General features: G+C 41.8%; 1 protein-coding gene across 1 annotated transcript; it reads right to left on the bottom strand.

The window, feature by feature from the left end:
* Positions 1-1,835: 1,835 nt before the first annotated feature.
* ppap2d (phosphatidic acid phosphatase type 2D) lies at positions 1,836-19,071 on the bottom strand. The gene is made up of 6 exons (XM_044332159.1): positions 18,256-19,071; positions 6,212-6,369; positions 5,745-6,031; positions 5,552-5,609; positions 3,626-3,802; positions 1,836-3,395 (listed from the first exon to the last, which is right to left on the bottom strand). Exons 1-6 carry the CDS (start codon positions 18,461-18,463, stop codon positions 3,291-3,293), a joined length of 993 nt encoding a protein of 330 aa, XP_044188094.1. The 5' UTR covers positions 18,464-19,071; the 3' UTR covers positions 1,836-3,290.
* Positions 19,072-24,705: the final 5,634 nt, after the last annotated feature.

Below are 24,705 nucleotides of genomic sequence, written 5' to 3'. Positions count from 1 at the left end.
GAGCCCATTAATCCTTTTTAATTCTATTAAGAATTGGACTACAGCTGGATAAGAGGCCAGCAGAGTTCCAGAGACTATGTCTGTAATGCCTCGGAGACCCACAGCGAAAAAGTCTTACTTAAAAATTCATATGCAAGGAAATTTCTTTTTCCTCTTCACAGTTGAATCGCTTTACAGCCTTAAGCAGCTTTCAGTTGCTTTTAAACAAAGACAGGTTGAATTACGTGAGGACCGTAGGAGGAGGTATGTTTTACATCTCCATCAAAAGGACTATTTCATCTCTTCAAACGGGGGCAAAGTTAAGTAAATGGAATCCGGCTGGGCTGCAAATGTCTTGATGATGTTATCAATGTCTGACAAAAAACATGCATTATACAGGTGTCCTCTCCTCAGACGTGAAGATACACAGGTGAGCTACGTGCTTGCTGCAGCACACTTATCTGTGTGTTGATTTGAATCAATGCTCCCTGGAGTACACTGTGCTATTTTTGCACCTGTCCAATTTCACAAAAATCATAATCTTATCAAGGAAATCCCCAAAGCTAAGTATGAGGAAGAGGGAGAAAGTGGGTTTAGTTTTCTTTCACAGTCAAGCGTGTGGACAGTAATGGCTTTCACCTGTTAAGATAAGAGTTTGAATACCCCCCATTCTAAATGACCGTAGTGCTGGGCTACTGTTCCTTCTGTGTGCACAATCACAGAAGTGTAAATAGTGAGGCCCTTCTGCCTAGACCTTAATAATCTGAACATACAGAATCTGCCTCTGCTTGTCGACCCCCATTCACTTCCATTAGGGCAAAAGGGTTAGCGAGGAGGACGCCAGTCACAGTGTAAACGAGATGTCATGTTTGACAGGGTGTGTAAGCTCAGCTCACTGGAGCAGCCTAACTCCCGCTCAGCTCAGTCACACACACCTAAACATAAGACAATAACAAATAGTGAAGCCGACACAGATAGACAAGAACCTGTCACACAAGCACAGGCATATATGTTGCTCAGGAATGAAATGTGTCTCCTTAGTTACAGTATTATGAAACAAAACAGGCCTGAAAACCACCATCACATTCCTTCCCACATCGAAGCCCCACGCCCATCACCCTCACTCTCCCCGATCTACCGCCCCATCTGTTCTGCCAACTGCTCCATTACTCCTTCCCTTCATTACTGGACCACTTTTCCTGCTCGTCTGTCCCCCTTACCTCAGCATTATGTACACACCCATTACTGTCGCTTTCCCTCCTTCTCTCTCTCTCTCTCTCTCTTTAACCCTCTCTCTCTCTGATCTGGGCTGCCTTTTATTCTCCTTCCTCGGCCTGGAAGTGGATCGGAGAGAGAAAAAAAAGAAATGAAAGAAAATGCCTCAGACGCCCCAATCTGTATCTGGCTAAGCATCTCCATGGTAGCATGACCCCCTAAAACAGTCCATCATGCTCCACTGCACTCCAAAAGAACTGAGAGCAGGGAAGGGGCAAAGCGAGGAAGGGTGTGAAGGGGGCAGAGAGAGAGAGAGAGAGAGAGAGCTGTAGTAATGAAAGAAACTAGGAGAGCACTGGAGTGGAAGCTTCCAAACACAACAGGAGGTTAAATCACTTATCATTTCAGTGTTTATATTTTGTTTCAGCTCAGATTTCCTTACCTCCTCGCAGCATCTGGCATCCTGTTTGTAAAAAATTAATGGCTGTATGCTGACTGACTTACAAATGGCTGACATAAATATTGTGACATAGAGATTAAGTATGTGTGTGTGCCTGGCAAGCATGAAAGGGACTGCGGTAGATGGCTTTTTCAGTTTTTCTGACACAAGGTAGAAATAATAGAGGACGTAAGAAATTAAAAACATTCAACATTCATTTTATTGGTTTGGTTTTTTTGAGTACAGTGGTTATTTCTGCCTTTTCTGGCATTCACAGACAAAATAAACAAACAACAATAACTGGGAACACAAAAAATATAGCTTTCTGATAATATCTGTGGCTCAGTCTAGTAGTTACAACAGATACAATAGTAACTTTCCGTACCTGATCAATACAAACGTAAATATAAACAATTACATAAACATGTAAAAACTGTCCAAAACTGGAACTAATACTTTTGAAATTCTGTGTGGTTTATAAAATGACATTGCTATTTACATTCAATTTGAATAATTATCATTTCAAGAAGAAAACAACAAAAACAAATATAGTGTATGAGTCTGACATTAACAAAAATAAACACTGATTATTCAAACTTGTGATAAAATATATAATATTGATTATAATTAGAAGGTTCCATTATGTACGTTCAAGTGCTATTAATAAAGACGCACAGGAGGGCTCTCCTGTCAGAGTGGCATAAATCAAGGTGCAGCTCAGAGACAAAAGTCAAAGGTTACAAAAATTCAGTCAAACCTCCACCTCTGAGACACAGTCAAAGTGGTTAGTACAGAAAAGCGGCAGTGAAGGGGAAAGATAGTTACCTGGTCAGATTTCTCCCCGACACTGCCTTGGTTACTCAAAAAAATAAAGAAAGACAACATTGTTTTACAGCACAAATACTGTTTTTTTTCTTTGCTTATGTACAGATGATTGTTAAATCGTAGTGATCGTAGGCAGGGTAGTCTGATTAGAGCAGCGGCACATCAAGCCACTGAAGGTAAAGATGGTTAGAAGTTAAAGCCAGTGCTTGTTCCTTATCACTACCAGGTCTGTCACTCGGTACAGAGCTGTGTTTATGTCTGAGGTCTGATGGCATCAGTTCACAGCTGCTGTGTGATGTTTCCAAGCTGAGCAGGAGATCAAAAAAAAAAAAAAGAGGAGGCTGGCATTTTCTCCTCCCTCACAAAAGGACCAAAGAGTGACCAGTTGTGCTTTGAAAGCTAACTGAATGCACTGACCAAAGGCCTCCATCACAGAAGAAACAACTGGCAACTATCAACATTAGCAGCTTCTAAAAGTCCTCTTGAAAAATAGACATTTTTATTTTTTTTCATATATAAAAAAATATCTGTAATATACTATGCAGTTCTTTTCACTGGACGGGTTTGACTTGCAGTCAAATGTGCTTCTTGTATTTCACATGTGTGAGAGTGTGAAGTTGTTAGATTACTGTGTGAATCTATGTTTGTGTATCAGTATGCTCAAAAGAGCAAGCATGTGTTAGATTGTACTCCATCAACTTTTAATCATATCCTTCTTTTATATGATTCCCTTTCTCTTTCTCTCTTCTCTCTGCTCCTCACCTGTGCTATCTGACATTCGCCCTGTCTTTCTGCAGTCCATCTTCACTTGTCTTCTGATTGCATGTGCCTGCTAACAGACAGTTTGTTGGCTGGACAGTGGACTCTCCAGGGACATGTTAGTGGGAGACAGGTCTGGACGGGCACATGGCTTAAACATTGAGGAGATGTAGAAGGCCTGCAGGCACAGATGCAAAACCAATGTCAGGATATATACACAGATCACGCACGCTGTCAATCATTTACTGTTCATACACACCACAAGAGATCCGGGTAAGGAAAGTGGTGAGAGAGTCTATTGTTTAAGCTAATTCAGTCAACAGAGAGGAGAGAGAAACAAATCCTGTAAAGACAGAGATAACTGTCATTAAAGAACTATTTAGACAAGTTTAGTAATTTTCAACATACCACCCAGTATGCAGTGAGCCCTCCTTGGATGAAGCCTGTGAGGACATCAGTTGGGTGGTGACGGTAGTCAGAGATGCGGCTCAGGCCGGTGTAGATGGCGATCATCACTAATAGGAACTGTATGAGTGGGCGTAACAGTCGAGCTCCTCGCCACGACAACCGTGCCTGCAGGTAGAACTGTGAAAAAGAAGCTAGTTTTAATATCATATTTTTACTCACTTTATAACCTATGCAGAGGGGTGAATATATACATATGGCTGCTTGTGTGTTAACGTGTGTGCCAAAAACATAAACCGATAATTATTACCTATAATACAAATTCTATGAACACAGGCAGAGCCCATTATGCAAAACATAGGCATACACTCTGCTACCCAGAGGGGAAAGAGAAGCTTGGCATGAGTCCATTAACACCATCTAAACCCCATTTCCTCCCTTTGTTCATCCTCGTCTCCTGGTTCAGCGCTACATTACAATATTGATGTTTGAGTCTGTAAAAAATGGGTCACAGGGCGAGTGTGATGCAGATGCAGGGCTAGCTTTATGAGGTGGTTGGACGTCCGTCTGGGCCCATCAACCACTGGGGAGCATGTGGCCTACATTCCTGTGGTGAGGCCGACCTCTCACCGGGTCCCTCTCTCCCTCTCCCTATCCCAGCTGAGAGCAGGTGTCACTCTTCCTGCCTTAAACACTAGCAGCTGGCTATGGTTCGGGTGGCATGTAGCTACAGGTTTGACACATTCTCTCCAGGTTGTCTACAGTCTGCTGAAAAAACTAGCAAGCAGCGAACTTGCATGCAAGGCTGTGTTTGTGCCTGTAGTCTGTGTTTGGAGAAACAAAGGAGTGAGGAGAGAAATCAGGGATAACATACACTGAAGTCCTTGTTTTTCTCAGACCACTTCTTCTCGTTAGTACTTTTTTCCCCCTACTCATCCTTGTCTTTCTGGTCAGAGAGGAGCTGCTTTTCATTTGGGCTTCTATAGTGCAAAAGTGCAAATAGGAGAGGCAGTGATTTTCTTTTCTCCTCCCTCTTATTTCTCACATTTCATTCATTTTAGCTGTACGCAATAAATGACTTAAGTCACATAAAACTATAATTTAAGGGTTAACGAGGAGGAATACGCGTGGAATGTGCACATTTTAAGGATAATAATGTGCTTTTGTCTCGCTCTAACTGTTGTTTCTCTCTCACAATGCGCCCATGACTACTGGGCAGTGCAGTGTGAGAGAAAGATGAAGAGATGGGGGAGTGCTGGGGAGGTTGAGAGGGGTGTCTCTTGCTGAAAGAAGCCTGTCGATCTCTCAGCAGGCATATTCAGCCCTCTACCCCCTCCCCTAAATGAGACCCACAACAAGGCCTCCTCTGTCCGTGTTGTCTCTTCATCTATTCATGTTCCCCTGTGGAAAACATTCCCCCTCATTCTCTTACTCCCCCCCCCCACCACCCCTCTACCTCCCCCTCCCCTCCTCCTCCTCCTCTCTCTGTCTCACCAACCCTTTCAATTTGAAGCAGGATGCCTTTGGAGAATTTGCTGCTCTCAAAGCTCTCCTCCCTCACGATCACAATGTGTGAATATATTTACCAGCACATGTCTTGGTGTGTGTTTGGCATGTTTAATTAGCTTATCTAGTTAATAGTTGCACATGGTGTTCTTGGCCTCTAGGGAGGAAGGATCATGTTGTTTTTAATAACTAAAACGAAAGTGAGAGCTGCAATATTCCCCCAACATTGCTGCACAGTACAAAATACTGTAATTACACAACACAAGCTCAGGTGAATGTGAGGGTCACATTCCAGATGTGATGGTGTGTTTCTGTGTGTGTGTGTGTGTGTGTGTGTGTGTGTGTGTGTGTGTGTGTGTGTGTGTGTGTGTGTGTGTGTGTGTGTGTGTGTGTGTGTGTGTTGATAAAGCAGAGGTGACTTACTGCCAAATAGAGCATGGTGTACATGGCAAAGGAAGCATGGCCAGAGAAAAAGGACTTCCTGAAAGATATCAATAAAAGATGCCGAAGGTCAGATACTGTAGAGTACTGTAGAGTCAACTTAGTGTATACCCACCCTTAGTAAACAAGGCAAATCATGTCTTAACACAAATTTGCATGCACACACATTACATACCTCGCCTCCTCCACCATCTTCTGGTTGTGCTGCCTGCAGGTGACCTGGGACACATAGCTGCCCGGTGTGCAGTTGATGGACGCATAGGTGATGTTACAGACAGACAGGAAGTTGGGTCGCAGGCGCCCCACGCTTAGCTTTGCCATATTAGTGAGAGACTGACCTACGCAGCAACCAAACAGGAAGCTTCCCAGCTCCTTGTACAGACATGACACATAGCGGTTGCGAACAAATGCCCGTGAGTGTACACCTCGGAAACGCACCCGGTAACATTCACCCAGTGCAATCTAAGAAGGAAATAAGACAAGAGAAACTGGTTAAGTCGTTCAAAACAGCTGCACAAATACAGGGACGGTGACAGTATGTGTGTGTTATTCTTAAAACAAACACATGCTCTATTACATCATATTAAAGTGATGACAACTTCAACGCCCTGGGCCAATTCTTAACAGGTATCATTGTCTTACTGTAAGGCCAGTGATGGCTATGCCACCAGCAATGAGCAGGCTGTCTGGGATGGCCTCTCTCTCCACATAGGGATAGGTAATGCTGGAGTCTCCACAGAAGAATCCTCGCCTGTACGGCGTCACTGCCTTCAACTCACACGCAAAGAATGGGATGGAAGCTGATGAGATGGGGCAAAGAAAGGGAGGGGAGGCAGACAAAAAACAAAAGATGGCTTGATGAATGTCTGTGAGCATGTGGTCTCTGCAACAAGGATCACAGACAGAGAGAGAGAGAGACGGAGAGAGCAACATACAGAGATAATTGTTACAGTCGGCTCATATAAAGATTGCCTTCTCCTGTCACACAGGAGAATGGCATAGGATGCAACATGAAGAGGGGGGCCGCTTTAAAGAGTCTCAGTTATTTGGTGACATGATTTCCAGATTCCCGGGGGATCAAGCATTCCACTCATAGCTGCTTCCACTGGAGGAGTGGGGAGAAGGAGAGATGGGAGACAAGGAGATAGAGAGAGACAGACAGACAGACAGGCATGATAGACAGACAGGGAGATGGGAATGATAGTGAAGAATTAAGATGAGGAAGGAGGGAGAGGATATTAAACAGCATGTTACACAGAGAGTTTTTATGTGCCAAAAGAAGACAATAAACCCACTGTAAGAAGAACAAGGTATTGTTTAACAATGACTGCTTGTTCCGGTGAATAGCAGGGACTTTTATTGAATCCATCTAATCTTACATTAACAATTGTTAATATTATGTGTTGACTACGTTTCCTGGCTGGTCACTAATCGCAAGATTACTGTATCAGGTGAAAAGGGGGTCATGGTCTAGCCCACTTAAGCAAACAAACTTCACAGTCTGACGGTCAAAGTTTATTGGTGAAAAGTTGCACAACATTTTAACGATACCAAAAAGGGAGATGGAGGGTTTTTATCCCCCAAAACGAAGGCTGAGCTGTACAGTTTTATTCTATGTTGTACTTCAAACTAATGGCCGACTGCCCGGTAAAAGCCTGCCTGGCCTGCTTCAGTTCTCTGTCCCTTATCCCATGTCCTCTTGTCACCCCATGGAATGCAGCAAGAACATGGGACTAATCATTAACCTCTGTGCCTCTCTCTGTCATCCCAGGCTTGCTGGTTAGCTGGCACGCACCCAGGCCAAAACACTGTTCCTGCCAGGGAATCTCTTGGACTACGTGACTGAGTAGTACACAGGATACACTCTCAAAATCCGGCCAAATACACATTTAAAACCACAAACAATGACACGCAAACAAGTCTTTAAGCATGCTAAATCAATTTATAAGTGACTAAGGGCGGGACGTGAATACCTGGCCAAAAGTATGCAACTATGACCTCTATGAGATTTTTCCACATTAGCATTGTTTCACTTTTAGCCATTATTCAGTGTGTTAGCTATCACAGACATCCAGTCTACTTCTAACACACAAATACTGCTCATTCAGCATCACTGAACTGATAAACCAGGGTAATAATCTATAGGTTTAAGGCTATCAGCACAGAAAACACATGACGAGATAACTCGTGTCTGACTATAGCTGAGATATAGCCAGGCGTGGTCAACCAAACTGGATTAGAAGTGTGTGTTAAAATTGTGTGTTGGTGACCTCTGTAGTCAAAGTCATGCTGCCCTAACAGAAAGACAAAATACAGATAAAAGTCGGCCTGCTTCCATATATTCCAAGAGAGGCCAGAGTGAGGAAGTGGAGGGGGAAAGAGACAAGGGAAACACGTTGCAGGCAGATAGCAGAGGGTGTGACGTCAACAAAGAGAGAGTGAGAGATAGGAAACACCTCTCATCTGACCCTGATCTCTCACTCAGGTCATTCAGTCGCCACGTATACAGGTCCTCGTCTCACGTGCAACCAACGCAAATAATGCTAATTTCAGCCTGCGTGTACACACTGTCACGCACTGATGTACCACACACATTCAGGTGCTATCTACCATGCAAGAATTTATGATAAGAGACCCATTCGTTTAGAGTTCTCGTGGTTAGGATTGCTGCTTTCACAACAATTGGTAGTTGAATCTACTCAAACTATTGAGTTATTACTATGTGTTACCAGTTTATTAAGTACACCTGTATCATCTAATGCAATCCAATGAAATAGCTCTGATATTAATTCTGTAGTTAAATCTTTTATTGAATCTTATATTGTATGATTTCGTGGACACTATGTTGCAGCCATAGTTAGTGGTGTTGGTGTTGAGTAGGCCTGCGTTACATTCAAACATTGTCTTAATGTCTATAAGGACAGAAATACCACAGAAAACTGATGACTTAAAATCAATCTGATTTGTTCATATCAGTTTACACAGTCAGATAATTGTACTTGGTCCAAAATCTGTCCTTCATTCACTCATTCACAACTCCCTATATTAGACTCAATACTTCAATAGTTCACTCGTTCAGATTCAGAACTTCATCACACAGTTTTTTTCTTGTTATTTTAAAAAGAAATATCCTGTATAAGGGTTTCCTGCATGGTTCCTTCCTGCTACCTGCATAAAATGAACACTCATCTCTTAATCTGCCAATCATAATCCCCTTATCTGTGTGTATTATACCTTGGTGGAGACCTGGAAAGTATCCTGATGAGATATGGTCTGGTTCATCTCTGGTTCAAATTCAGTGGGTGTGATTTTTTTTCACTGGCTTGTAATGCAATACGCTGCATTTTGAATACATTTTAACTGAAAGAAAAAAAAAACATCCGACATCCAGCGGGCTCAGCCTGCTGACTTGACATAACTCCTGGTGTGCATGTGTGAGAGAGAGAGTTTGTGTGCAGTATGCATTGAAATCAAAGCATCATAGTAATTTTAAGATTCAAAGTTATACTTCATAGTGACATATTGACCAATGATTGGAGGACGATGTTTAAATTTACTGGCTGTAAAATCACTGGAGGTTCTCATTATACGACAAGGAAAACATGTATAGCGTCCTCAACTGTTGCAACATAAACTACAGCATTTAACATTTACTCTACCATAAGATAAGCTGATTTTTATGTAAATCAGGTCAGTTTTGTGGCATATCCTGTAAAGATCTTTTTGCTTTTCATCCCATCTATTACCAACCCCCTCATCTGTTCTCATCAGATTTCACAATATGGTCAGTGCTCTCTCAATAATCAATATTGTGCTACACTGACAGGGATGTAATGGACAGATTCTCCATTAAGGCACAAACACTCAGGATAACAGTAGGAACATTGACTTCTTAAGGGATCATTTTAATACATATGGAGGTCTAATGGGAACCATGAAGTACTGAGCCAGATAGCGGCTTATTTTATGAGCTCAGGTCTGCCAACACTGATGGTTTGTGTTGTTTTCCCTTTTTTGCATGAAGTCCATGAACAGACTCGGCACTAATGGCCATGAACCAAAGGTCATTCCTCTGTGGTGAAGCTGCAAAGCTTCTAAATTAAATAGATAAAACAAATCCACCAAATCGACCTCAACCTGAGTTCTGTCAAAGTCTCAATGCTGACCAACAAATAAAAAGCAAAGTGACAGTGCTAGAAACCACATGTGAGGTTATTCAGCATCTGCGCAGTGCTATACAAACTACAAGCTGCTGTGTCACAGTCAACCTCTATGCTTTACAACTACATTAAAACAGTTTTCACAACAAGACACAAAAACACTCCGGAGACCCTCACATCATCTGTCAGGCAGCTGTGAGTAAACCTCCGCACCTGGCCAAGACATGTTCAAAAGAGAGCCATGCCAGGAAGGCCTGTGAGGGGACCCAAAAGGAGGCGGAGGAGTGGGTCGGCTTACACAGCGAGAGCAAAATGTGCTGCTCGCTGGGCCTGACACTCAAAGCAGGAATGCTTTCAAACAGTCAAAAGGGACAGAAAGAAAGAGAGAGGGAGGGAGGAAGGAAGGAGAAGAGGAGAAAGAGGAGGAATGAGAGTAGAGGGGATATGTGCCTCACTCTGAGAAACAGTTCTGGTTCTAATTTACACATCTATGACCACAGCCCAGAATGAGCTCACTGTGAGAGGAGAACAACAACAACCAAAAGCAAGAAATAAAAAAAACAACGATGGGGAAAGTGATTAAAGGCACAGTGCAAAGAAAAGAGGGCAGATGGTAGTGGTAGCAGTTAAGGTCATATTGCTAAACATCTATTGATTAATACAGCGTCAAACTACAAACTAGGCTAAAATGCATAGCCATGAGGCTAGGAAATTGACAAATGGGGGTAAGGGCAGTAATACTGGGGTGAGAGAAAACTGGAGAGATGAAGCCAAGAGAGATGCGGCAAGGGTTTCTCCATGGAGAACAGCAGACGGAGGCGATTAGCGGTGGTTCTGGAATGTGAGGGTCAGAGATCTGGGCTCTGTTGGGACCCGCTCTGTAAACACGACCCCGCCTCAACCAGCAGAATACCCCCACCACACATACAGACTCAACACATTCACATACACATAAGAACCACACTTGGATGCAAACAAACCAAATCAACAGCCGCATAGACTAACAGACAACCAAACAAACCACAAAAACCCCACCAGTGCCTGAAAAAAACACTAAACCAACCTATAATAACCAAATAAACCATGCTAGACCCAGCAAACCACATAAAATCAAACAACCCTAAAGACATGCACTGAGGCAAACATGCACTATCACAGACCCAAATGAATTCCTAGGAATGCTGCTGCTGTGGGACCAACAGGCCGAGCATCCTCATAGATTAGCATGACACTCAGCCTAAAGCTATGTCAGAGCCACAGCAATGGCCATCTGTTTCATCAGACCCAATAATATTCGACTGTACAGGCTTTGTTCTACATTTGCCCTTTGATAGAGCTGGAGGACAGACAATTAGTGACCTGTCAACACAGGTCCATCTGGCCTGCAGTTTAGGACTGGCCTGAGCGTGGGCTGTAGCCCAGCTTGCTGCAGCACCCTTCAGGGGTGGTCCACCCTCACTGGGCCCCTCACCAGCTTGCGTGTGCCAATGTTTCCCAACTAAATCTTAAGCTGCTTTTTTTTTTTACCATCAAGTCAACCTTGCAAAAAAAATAATAAGCTGGTGAACTGACTTGTGAAGTGTCATAATTTGGATCTTTGCAAGCGTGATAATCCCTGGTAATGACATTACAAGAAGCAGTGTAATGGCCTGTCTAACATGCTCATAAACAGCAGTTATGCAGTTGGGCTGGGTGGGATTGTACAATTATTTGTGCAACAACGACTTTAACTGCACAAAGCTGTCTCCGTGCGGTAAGCTAGCCTTGATCTGTTCTTTCATCTAATCGCTATTCAGTTCGAGTCAGGTACTTTAGGGGCAAAGCCAAGTCTTTTATGTTTCACCTGATATAAAAAAAAGTCTTTGTTTAAAGAGGCAGTCAGGGAAAAGACTGTACGCACCACAACACTGGCTCAAGCACACAAAAGAGCACAGAGACATACACACAGACTGTTGTACTGCACGGCAGGTAACACTGTAACAGGAGATGAGGTCATTCGCACCAAAGCTGTGATTATGATTGGTAAATCACAAACTGTCACAAACTCAATTAAAGGGTGGCATGTTCTGTATGTGAGTGTCCTAGAGGGTGGTTTCTCCTGTTCTTCCTGGGTGGGCCATGCCAGGTAGTGGAGAGGTGGGACAAGGGTGAGTGGCAACCCCCTGCACTGACAGATGCCTGTTCTTTTTCTTATAATTGGCTGGATTGTTCCTAGAGACTGATCTGTTTTGTCTGCCCTGATGGTAGCACAAAGAGACTAATCAGTAAAGAACAAAGAGGGGCTGGGGAGCCACAACACTCCTGGATCTGTGCTAACCATCTGCTATCATCAGCATTTGCTGCAGCTGGACTCCATGCAATATCTTTAAGTAGATACCCACCGCATCATTTCTCTTTCCACAAGCTCATCATTACCCCCTCCTACCCCACTACAAAAAATATGCTATTTTTTAAGGCGTATGGTGCATGTATCTCATATACAGTGGCTTCCAAAAAGGCCTAGTGAGAAATAGCTGAAAGCACCTTGCTCGCAAAAATGCTAATATTTAAGTGCCTGTAAACACAAATACAATGTTTTTTGAGAGCAAGGTAGTTCCAACTCTCTTTATGTTGCTTCACCTTTCACCAGCACACCAGGAGAGCTCTTGCTTACCCTTACCACTGTTACTGTTACCGCTGGCCAGTGCAGACATGCTTCCAACAGCTGCTTCTGTTCTCTCCACACTTCACTGACCTGCTTCCTGGAGCCCGGCTCTGGAGTTCAGGGCATGAGTGGTGAGGCCTGAAGTGGGCTGTCTGTCTTTCTGTCTGATTCAGCAGGAACATAAAGGACCTGCCACTGTGGTAAGTACCTTGGAAACTTTAAAGGAGCCCTGTGGTGGGTTTCGCGGTGTGAAGGTAAGGGTGTGTACGGTGAGGTGAGGTCTGAAAGTCTGCAATGTGAGATCGAAACAAGGCTGTGGTTGAGACTGCAGGGGAGGTATTTGGCATAGAGCGGCTTGATTGTGGGAGCATGTATGGAAAGATTTGAGGGCTGCAGGGCTGTTTAGTCAGTGTGTTTTGGTTTGCAGGGGAACGTGCAGTTGGAACAACTACAGAGTGGAGCTTGGGAGGGTGAAGGAAGGAAAGGCTCCAGCAGGTGAGATGTGACACAATGATAAAACGGTCCCAATGATGGGTAACCAAACCATGGCGCCATAGGGGGGCTGTCTAAGTCTCCATATGTGGGTACAGACAGAAGAGGACGAGTCATTAGTTCTGACAGACGCAAAGGCGGAGCTAGAGGCTGTATTCTGATTCAGGTAGATACTTTGATGGTAAGCCTCCCAAACCCATTCTAGCTAATGAGCACTGGGGATTAGAGCGCTGCACACATCTTTATTCACTCATTACGGTTAATACCTATGGACCACCCTGGCACTTATGGAACCTTCATCGAGGAGAAGATTGCAGCTGCCTCATTAAAAGTACATTTGAAGCTATTTGCTGTCTGAACCTTTCCGATCCTTCTCTGAGTACTACTTCCTCAGGAGGACATAAACAGACAGCTGAGAAGAAGATCCCTCAGGCGCCCCTGGGTCTGACCTCTGACCCCTACTGTAGATCCTAAACCCCTTCTTCAGACACCTCTCTTTCCACAGCCCACTATACTCCCCCACTCCTGCCGCCCCCAGGGACTCTTCCCTCATTCAGGCTATCACTTGCCCCTCAGCCCACAGGAAACTGAGACATTTCTAAGGCCTAAGCTGGCTCTGGTGTGTTAATGGTTGAGGGAAGACGTATTGACAGTAAAGTAAAGCAAATGCGTCTATGGTGCCTGTTTGAAGGAGGGTGCAGCTAATGGATTCCTGAACCTCTGCAGTGCTGTCAAATGGGAAGTAGATGCATTAATACACTAACGAGGGAGAGTCAGCAAAATCACTTCTTCCACTAGCTAATGATTTGTCTGAGCCACTTTTAATGGCTCTCCATCTGTCAGCTACAGAGTGACGCCAATGTGTTCCATAACTTCAGAGTGTGTTTGATCAGGGCCTAAGACGTGCAAGCAAAACAGGACCGGCTAATTTGTCAACAAACAACATGCACATGGCAGCTGTAGTAGGGTGTCTGCGCTAGCAGCCACAATGACGCATACACACACAAACACTCACACCCACACTTTTACGTAGAAGCATGCACACACGCACACATACATACAAATAGCAGACAATTTAATATCCCTGGCCCTACATACACTGACATGCTGTGACGTGTTGGCTTCTTGTTGTCTCACTCACTAGGCAGCTTTCTCTGCCAAAACAGGAATCCTCTAGCATAAACCCGTCACCCGCCCAAAAAAATCACATGCAGACATAGAACACACACACTCACACACCTCACTACATTGCTGGGACATCTTCCCAAAATAGAGTTTGTCTGCACTAAAGAGGAGAAAAGGAGAAGGGGGAAAGGCAGTAATAAACTAGAAAGAGGGTGCTGTGATCACTCAGGAAGATACTAGGGCTCTTGTCCTGGCATGCTGCTTCACGTCTAGAACAAAAACTCACTCTTATACACAACAGTGATCAACTGATTTCAGCTTTCTCTTTGTATTATCCAAAAACTAGTTTTGTTTTAAGATTTACTATTTAATGAACTCACTTTATTGTGTTAAATTGATATCCCTATACAATTTATCAACACTATGACTAATTTTTCCCTTTTACATTATTTAGATCCAAGCTAACATCAGGTATGTGTGAAAATGAAGCTGTTTCACAACTAACATCTAGAAGAAGGTCAAGCCTAGTGGCAATGATAATGGTCCTCTAGGCTGTATAAGCTAATAGTGGGTTTTCAAGAGCCACTTTCAGTCATTTCCCAATTACTCTTAAGAGAGTCAATAACTGGCTTTTATTGGGGTGATGACAGAGTGAGGACCACCTGTGCAGGAGGGGAGCAGCAGTGCAGGCTGGGAGGCCTGTCCCTGCATGCTCAGAAGATATGACAAACACCCGACACCTCCTGACCCCTGGCTGGCTGGACACTAGATCTTAGATGCAGCCACAGGGCGAAGTTTCTGTCAGCTCTCTCCCAGTCAAACTCCTACGGCCCCACCAGGAATGCATGCACAAACTTTATCACACAAGCAAACACTTGAACAGATTCAGGCATTTGCATTCTATTGTTTACAAGGAACTTACTGACACTGAGCTGAACCAGAACAATCCATCTCTGTGAAGAATCTATCATGTGCATGTCAGAACAGCCCCACAAACAACTCTGCCTTATTACCGAAGTACAACGATTTTAGACAAGCCTGGTGCTGAAAAGAGTCTGATCAGGTAATGTGAGTCCTCACTTAATGTCATCAGTATAACAGTATTCCACAGATTGAAGCCCCTTCATAATGCCATAACATACACTATATGTCTATATGTCAGAATTTTAAATGTGAGGTAAATACTAAGACACGTGTAGAGGCCGTGAAAACCAAGGAACACTGTGGAATCCCTCTTGAGCTGATAACATAATGAGGATGGGATGCTTCAGGGTAAAATTCCACAGTTACAGTAGTCAATGAGCCCCTTCACAGGATGAATTACGCTGGCGGGTCAACCGTCTGAGGGAGTATGACGATGGCATTTTTAAGGGAAAATTGTGTTAGTCAAGATAAGAGGGTTCTGCAAGATAAAGGACCCAATTCATCTCTAATTAGTCAGGGTATTCATGACTGACTGCCCACAGATGAGTCAAGGTTAGGCTGATAACTGACTGGCGATTAACAGGACAGAGGCAGACGTTAATAAGCTCTACCAGTGGCAAGTATGGGTATAACAATATGTTATATTGTGCTCTGTCATCCAATAAAAAGCAATCCACAACATGTATTGTTTAATAGGCAGTGGTGAGTTGTTGATCTGAGATGATTGCATGATTGCAGATGTCAGCACATCTGGTTGTGTTTGATAACACTGTAAATCACTTTTTCCTGCAGAGAAACTGGACTAAATGAGTCAGGAAAAACTCCATTGCTTCATCACAAACTCTAAAACCGTAGCTTGTACTTTCATAATGTTGAAGGTTGTAATGAATTGAATAAACAGTGAAAGGTTCTTAGACATTTTTTCCGTTACTGGTATCAGAAACACGTCACTGTATCAAATCAAACATGAGTTTTGCAAATTGCTCCATCCCCAGCACCTTGTATTTCACATCGACCTCAGTCATGAGAATGACCATACTATACTACTATCACTATATCCTATCAGTTGTGTCCAGCTTGAGGCTAGGTGACTCAGTCTAAGTCTTGTAATCAAATCAGAGGGGTCAGGGAACCTAGTTTTGATAAAGAGCAAGTGGTGTGCTCAGTGTATGAGACCATTTCCTTCATCGCGCTGACAATGCTGGGCCACTAGCCACTTTATAAACATAGAACAAAGCTGCTGACAAGTGTGCGGAGTAAACAGCTAATAGCATACCTGCAGGGGTGAAGAATAACACAGCAATGACAATGTCATTTTGTCTGCGGGGCTTCTTCCTATGCTTTAACCGCCAACCGACCTGTCGATCTGCCTAGACGGGTTCCGCCTCTCTCGTGTTTGCAGCCGGTCCAGATAACCACTCAATCACACAACACTGATGTTCCCTTCCCTATGGCAATCATGCGAGATGACGACACGAAACTTGAAATTGAACATGAAATTACATTTTGTGTCACTCAACTGCAAATATATCAGCTTGGTACAGCAGGTCCCAAAGTGGAACTGGGTACCTCCAACAGACTCACAAGACTGACCAGAGGTGGAAAGTACGTATTTACTCTAGTCCAAGTACAGTTCTAAAGTATTGGTTCTTTGCTGGAGTATTCCCATTTAAGAGAGAAACATTTTCATTTCCTACATTTCTTTGACAGCTGTAGAAACTTAATTCTTGGCAAATTAACACAACAAATGCCAATGTAGAATAATCTCCTAAAATCTAATCTCCAACAATGCTGTAGTTTAAACTACCCAAAAGTATACGTATAAGTTCTTCCAAGCACCTTGTGGACAAAACTACATCATGAAAACACTTCATACATGTTGATGCATAAATAAAATCTAACCCTCGAACAGGAAGTCGTCAGAGCACTGTACCTAAATACTTTGGGCACTTAAGAATATGGTACTGCCAATAATTCTTCATTTTTATTTTAAAAGTCTGTTTTTAATTTAAGATTTTAACATTCTGTATTTTTGTCTTGCTACATTTAAGGATTTTGACACAATACTTGCCAACAAAAAAATCAGTTTTGCTAATAATTCATGAACTTTTGAGGCATAAAGAAAGAATCAATTCATCCAACTATGATTATCCAACCTGGGATAACCACAGTTATGCAGTTTTATATGGCACCAAAACACTATTTGATCGAAACTTATCACATGGAGGTGTCTGATCAAATGTTGTGAATAGCGATGACATGTTATTATCTATACGTTGTTTGACTTGTACAGATACAAAACAATTGCTTGCTTTTCTTCGTTGTAAGTGAAAAACGTTTGGGTTTTAGGTTTGGGATACAAAGTAATCTTTAGTTTCAACATTTTAACATAAACACTAGAATGTAAAAACATAATAATAACTGATGAGATTAATAACAAAAACAATTATTATTTGTCACAATTAGCTTATTAAATCCCCTATCAAACAGAATCAATCAGCAATTTCTATCTAATTATCCAGAAACTTTTTACCCCCTTTATTATGGTTGTTAGTGGCCAGAAGGTTGTTGTCCATGTGTTTCTAATTCTGCTTATGAAATCTGCTGGTACATTGTATTGCACTATAACCATGCACAGTCCTCCAGCTGAGCACAGTGACACTCAGTAATCCTGCAGTGACAGAGGCTGACTATGAACAGAGCTCATTTTTCGGCACGACAACACAAGCACGGGAATGTTTTTATCCCAATTCCCACGTCCTTCTCCCGAGAACTTTTTTGTGGGGGGTTGAGGGGGGGGGGTTACCATAGGAACAGATGAATTCCCGGGACAACTCCAGCTGCTCCTGCCAGCTGAGCCCCCCCCCCCCCCCCCCCTCCACCACCACCAAACCTCCCACCCTCCCCTCCCTCCTGCCCCCACGTGCACAGAGGGGACTGAGCTTAAGTTTTCTTTTGAACAGTTTCCATTTGACTTCTGGAAAAATGCTTTGCAGCTTCGTTAACTTTTACAAATCCCCATCCAATGTGTTTTCCCCTCTCTCTCTCCCTCTCTCTCTCTCTCTCTCTCTCTCTCTCTCTCTCTCTCTCTCCCTCTCTCTCTCCTTCTCTCTCTCTCCCGAAAGCTGCTGTTGACAAGCGTGCAAAGACAAAATCTGATAGAGGTAGTGGGACCTTTAAAAAAATATAATTACAATTTAAAAGTTATGAAAAACAGGCCTTCAGTGCATTTAAATAGGAATTACAGGACATTTGAGTGTAACTGAACTCTCTCTCGCATTATAACATTGGGAAAAGTATTTGCATAAAACCATTCATTTAAAATTTACACTTATTCTTACCGACACAAAGACATATTACATCCAAACCGACGAGCATCCTCCTCTTGGTGCAAACCGAGCTCTCCTCCTCAGGCTGGGTGAGGAAATGCTTCCCGGCGCCGTTCTCCTTCCCTTCCCCGGCTCCTCCACTGTCAGCTAACCGCAGCTGGAGCTCCGCGTCCCGGGGCAGCGTGCTGCTGTGGCTACCGCTGGAATTGAACTTTTGCATGGCTTCAGTTTAATAAGTTACTGGCAACTTGCTTTTTTAAAAAAAAAAAAAAAAAAAAATAGGTGCAATAAGTATTTTTCTTCGCAGCTGTAAGTGAATGATGAAAATGCCCAAAAGTATTCAGTCCGTTCGTCGTCGGTGCAACAAATCCATGTCAACCAAAGTTTGACAGCAGACCCTGGTCAGCCGACCCGAGTTAACGCCACACGTTGTCATCAAAAAGAGAGAGTGCGGAGGAAAAAAGGGTGGAAGCTATCTGGAGGGAAAAATGAAGAAAACATAAACATCCGAGTAAACTTCACTCACTTAATCCTTAAATTTCTCAGCGGGAGCGTGTTGTAATCTCTGAACAGACCAGCTTTCACATCTGTGTAAAACACACATGAATGGAAAACACAACTTTTGGTTGAAGCTTTCGAAGTAAAGTCGGCCTTGAGGAATGTTCCACTTTTCACAGCTGCTCAGGTAGCTGAAAGACATTTACTTTGGTTGAAAAGTCGTCTTATTTCCGGTGTTTTCTGTGTAAATTGACGCAGCTCTGACTATTAAAAAAAAAAAAACCTCCGCGGTTAAAAAAGCAACCAAATCAATGTCAAACGATAAGACTGGAGTTCACAACATGTTGGATCCACCTGACCTACCAGCTGGATAATGACTGGTCCTCTCCACTCACATGTCTCCTGTGCCATTAAGTGTCCTGCCCAGTCCCGTATACAGATCCTGCTCTTCTCTGCATTACAATAATCACTTTTACTTATCTTTTTCTGAAAGGAAATCTGTTTTCGTTTCATTTAATTATTTTTGAGGCCTACAGATAGATAGATAGATAGATAGATAGATAGATAGATAGATAGATAGATAGATAGATAGATAGATAGATAGATAGATGGCAATAAATACACATTCAGAACACACTTATCATGCAAGCTTCCAGAGGAATAGGCCTTATTATACGTTTATAACAGCTTATGAAATACTCAAGTCTCATTACCCTAGTCAATCAATTAGCCGGGTCATTTGATCCCTCAGTGATTAACTCCTGGTTAGTTATGCTTTGCTCACTGTGTGTGAATTGTGGGTAGGAGGTTTTCTGCCATCTGGTGTAAAGACAGAGGCACAGCTGCTTCATCTCTTCTCAAACGTTTCTCTCCCGTTTGAGACTTTCAAGACTTTGGCTTTTGTCAAAGCACGTGAATACAAATAACAATTATTTGCAATTTCAGTTATTATAATGAAGATTATTTCCTTAATTGATTTTCTAGTCTGTTAGTTGCGATATATAAGATAGTCAAACCATAAAAGATGACAAAAACCATCAAATAATTCACATTTGAGAAGCTGGAACAGGTGAATTTTATCTTAAAAAGTTGCTTAAAGGATGAATGATTCATCGATTATCATAATTGTATTACACATTAATTTGCTGTCAATTAATCAATTAATCGACTACAGAGTTACATTCAGTAATGCTTTTTGCATAAATTACTTCAATAGTTGTCCTTGATTTCACCCAAAAAGGAAGGGTGGGGGGGGTAATTAGACCATTTATACTCTGGAAATATAAGGATAGTTTGAAAATGGAAATGGAAAAGAAAGAATTGTATTTAAGTAAATTGAAAACTGCAAATAACTTGGAAAATATGGTCAAGTCAAGTCAATTTTATTTGTATACTGCAGCCTGATATCATAAATCACAAATTTGCCTCAAGGAGCTTTACAGTCTACACAGCATATGACACCCTCTATCTTTAGAGCCTAAATATAAAATATCTTTTTTCTTTTTCTCATTCTGTTTTCTATTTTCTAATTTCCATCTCCACCAATCATTTGAATTTAATGATCTGTGTACAAATGAAGGAGGGTGTGGGCCTCCCATAACGTGAAACCACAGAGTCATTGATGTTGTTAGATAATGAGTTTCTAAACGGAAGCCTCACTTTCTCTTTCTCTAAAACTACAAAAAGTCTGTTCTTTTCATGCAGAATTTATACTGTAATATCTTAAAGTAATCTGCCAGTAAAAAAAAAAAATCACCAAAAATGTTAAAATCTAGATTCAAACAAACTTTTAGAAAAGCTGGTGAGCTCTTACCGGCAAAACTTGCTTTGTATACATTACACGCCTGCAGCTACTTCACAGTCAAAGCCTTTTATGGCAGTGCTGTTGACACAGTGGCCCACATATTAATTAGAATGCATCATTTCTATATTTACTTGTACTTATTATCACCTTTTTAAACATGCTGTGCTTTTATCTGTGGCTTGTCTTTGGACAGTCCCTAATATAATGTCAGACAACAAAGCACCAGCTTCACATGTGTATTAGGAACATATAATGTCACAGTTATACATTTACTGTATGTCGATAAAGCATAAATAATATTGTATTTAGATTTATAACTTATATTATCTTATTTAAGCCTCGCTGTGTTGTGCATTATTGATTCACATCCACTAGATGGCTGTAAATCATCATTTGGTCACTTGAATATCAGAGGAAGTGAACATACTGTAGTGTACATCAACAGTATGAGGAGTGTATCTAAAATGGCTGGAGTCAAAATGATTCCCTCTCTGTTGATACAATGTGATATGATTGATTTTGTAATGTGTATTAAAGGATGTCAGGTTAAGGACTTTGACGTATAATGTAGAAATATTTTCTTTGAAAATCTCCACCATTACTGTGTCTTGTTTTGACTCTACAGTGGATTAAAGTCAGTGAAAAGTCTGTGCATGCCGTTTCTTTTTTCTGACAGTCATAAAAGTAGCCTATAGGTATCATTTTGTCTTAGACTACAACCTGACTCAATCTGATGACACATACATGTACCAAAGCCCATCCTGTTTTGCTGCCATGAAACTTTCCCCAGGCAAAGTAAGTACCAAAGAAAGTGAAACCACAATCACTGACCTCAATCAAAATTTAGATGCGGGTGGTATTTTTTTAAGAAGTGCAAACAGTCGGGTAAACAACGTATCTTGACATTTTGACAGTTCCACAATTTATGTGTTTGTGACATTTCCTCTGATGCTTTTCTCTACTATTTTACTATGTCAGATGAAGGATGAGATAATGATAACAATGTGGACAGTATTTAGATGGGATTAGGTTTAAGAAAGGGCATTTGCTCCTGGGATTAAAACACGTCTATCACCCATGTGTATTTGTGCATGCTTTATATATTTCAATTATATATATATTTCATTTTATCTCTTTAGTTTCTGGAGTTATTAGCCTTTGTTCAAAGATTTTCAAAGAGGAAATTGTGCTGAGAAAAATGCTGTTGGAATCTTATATCCCAGTTTGAAACCCCTGATAACTGCTGAAATAATGATTTTCCTTGAATTGTTTTAATCAACTTTCACTCACACACTGTACATTACTGAAGTGCTTCTAGCAGTTTTAATATGAAGACATATATGGGATGAATATAAATACATATACAGGGGGAAAAAAGAGGAAATAGTGGCAAAAAACAGCAAGGCAATGACTTTCATAATTTACAAGAACTAAATCTAAAAAAAAAAAAAGATGATACATACGCCATAACCATCGCCCAACCCTCCATAAAGTCTTATTATAAATACGGAACTGAGTAATTCATTTTGAAATGAATTTATGTCAGAGTTCTTCCTTCTCTCCCTGGCAGTGAGTCTTGTTCCTCCTTTTTGTCTGTGCATTGTGGTGAGTAGGAGAGTAGGGCCAGCCCCAAGATACAGATATGATCACGGCCTTCTGTGTGTGCTTTGTAACATATATGCAGGGGAAAGTACCATCTGGATTCCTCATTGTTCTATAGATACTCAGGGCACGGCAGAGTACAGTCAGACATCAAAACGTCCTCATCACATGCACATGCTGAGCTCAGGAAGCGAACATAGACACACACTGCATTTCGTGAACAGCAGAGGAAACCCAGGACCTGTATAGTCGTCAGCTCTTAACATAGACAAACTTGTCATCTGTCTTCCTGCGTTCCCCAGGCTCAGGCTCCACTGAGCTCTGCCGTCGGACTGACGATGCCACAGATTATCCAGCATACCCTGATCCATGTCCTGCTGTTGTGGACCACCATCCTTTCTATTTTCCAAATTGTGTTCATCGTCCTCTTATTCACAGGTGGACATCATGCGCCGGTGAGACATCTTAAGATATCATCAGATTGAGTTTACAGGGTGTAATGATACAGTATCTTATAGTAATGAGATACAAACTTTACATTGTCAAATTGTGCAACAGTTTTGTCACATCAGAAAGAACTAACAGAGTATAGAAGGTTAATGTCAGTACCGGTATGTTGAAACACCTGCTCGGTGCATATGTTCTTTTTTGTGGTTTTGGTAGTCACACAGCTGGTGAGAATGATACCCATACTTGTGGTCTGCAGCAGGATACAGAGACCCTTGTCATGACTCCAAATAGTGAAAGCATTCGCATAATATTCTGATAGAAATGTTTGCTTTAGATTAAGCCATTTGGAGCATAATCATGAAATGTATAGGAAATATAAGTCTAGCATTATTTTTGACTACCAAGCAAATATGTTTAAATGTTTAGAGTCAATATTTTACAGGAGAAGGCTTTTTATAGACAATGCTTTGCATTCAGATTTTTGATTTAGCAATATATCAGTGTATTTTATGTTTCCGTCTCCAGCTCCAGTTTCAGAATAAAAGCAATGCAGCACTGGGGGGCTCAATGCCATTGCAGGCAGACAGTCCAACTCCGGTAAGATAACCCCGGTTTCAGAGTTTGTGCTTCTCCTGTTGACCTCGGTGTGTTGTGCTGTGTTATGTATTCTCACAATCTGCATACATCTGTTCTTGGTGATCAGGATGTCATGCTATTGATGTTAGATTTTTATATTTTTACTCTGCAAAAAACTGCAATCCCAATATTCCAGACAATCCTGTAGACCAGGCAAATCTATCTCAAATTACTTCTTCTCAGTTACTATGTCAGTCTAACCGCCCTCGTCACTTCTTGGAGGAAGCACAGTGACGTCATTGCCACATTCGGGGAAATGCCACTAAACTAAGCTGTTGTGTCTTCATTTGCCTTCTGAAGATGTGAACATTTTATTCTGTTCTCACTTTTAAGATGAAAGTACTAGTCTCATTAGCACAATTTAAAAAAATCAAACTTTTACATAGTTGGTCTGTGTGTCTGTGTTGAAGCCATGTTTGCAACATATTTAATGTTAATATTTTCATTAATAGATCTCTTCTTTTTTCAACAGTCTAACAACAGGCCTCACTGGGGCAGCATGATCACCTATGTAGGAACTGAAGGTAAAGTTGTTTAAGTATTTTCATTCAGAATGAATGCACAAATTTGTAAGCAATGAGTCGGGCTACAAAAACAAGCTGATGAAAATACAGATAATCTTGTCTCTCTAATTCCAATACAATATAATTTAATAAACATGTAACAGATTATCAGAATTGAATTCTAAGAAAATAAACACAGCTAATAGCAGCTTTTCTGTCACCCACAGTCAAAAACACGACGGTTTCATGGCAGGCAAAAAAAACGGGTTCAGGCTTGATCTCTGAAGAAGGATGTAATCTGACCATAAAGAGGGATGGATATTTCTTCCTGACTCTTCAGGTGACACTGTCTTCATGTGAAGAAAAAAAACAAACGGTGAAGCTGAAGTTGAAGGAAAAAGTTATTCTGCAGGGTACGATTAACACAAACACATGCAGCACAGGCCTCCTTGGCAAGGTGCAGGGACTCTCTGCTGGAGGCGAACTGATGGTCACCATCGACCCGCCATCCACATTGATTGCTTTCAATGAATATCTCACCCACCTGGATGTCATCTACATGGGCACGCCTTAGATGCAATTCTGATACAATAAATATATATTCTAAATCCTTGGCATGTTCCAGTGCCCCTGTCCAGCTCTGTGATCCACCTTTTGGTGGCCCTGCATAGATGCAAAGATGGTTGAGTGTACTTTGCCGGATCAGCAAATCACTTGAACATGTCCCTGCAGTTAGAGAGGTGTCAGACAGGGTGTCACAGGACGAAGATGATCTTTTACCCACAGAGTGGGTAAAAAACCCTCATCCCTTTAAATTCTGGTCTGGACTATACAGACCCCTGATACCCTTAAACAGAAATTACATTGATTTGATGTCCAATGATTTTGTCCAGTAAAGTCAATATACTGTATAGCAGCTCCAGGATTGGTCTAAAGTTGACGTCATCACTACAAATCTGCTTTCTACAG

This window comes from Thunnus albacares, chromosome 17, assembly GCF_914725855.1.
Source record: "Thunnus albacares chromosome 17, fThuAlb1.1, whole genome shotgun sequence".
NCBI lineage: Eukaryota > Metazoa > Chordata > Actinopteri > Scombriformes > Scombridae > Thunnus > Thunnus albacares.
Note: the sequence above shows the minus strand (reverse complement) of the source record. Positions and strands in the feature narration are given on the sequence as shown.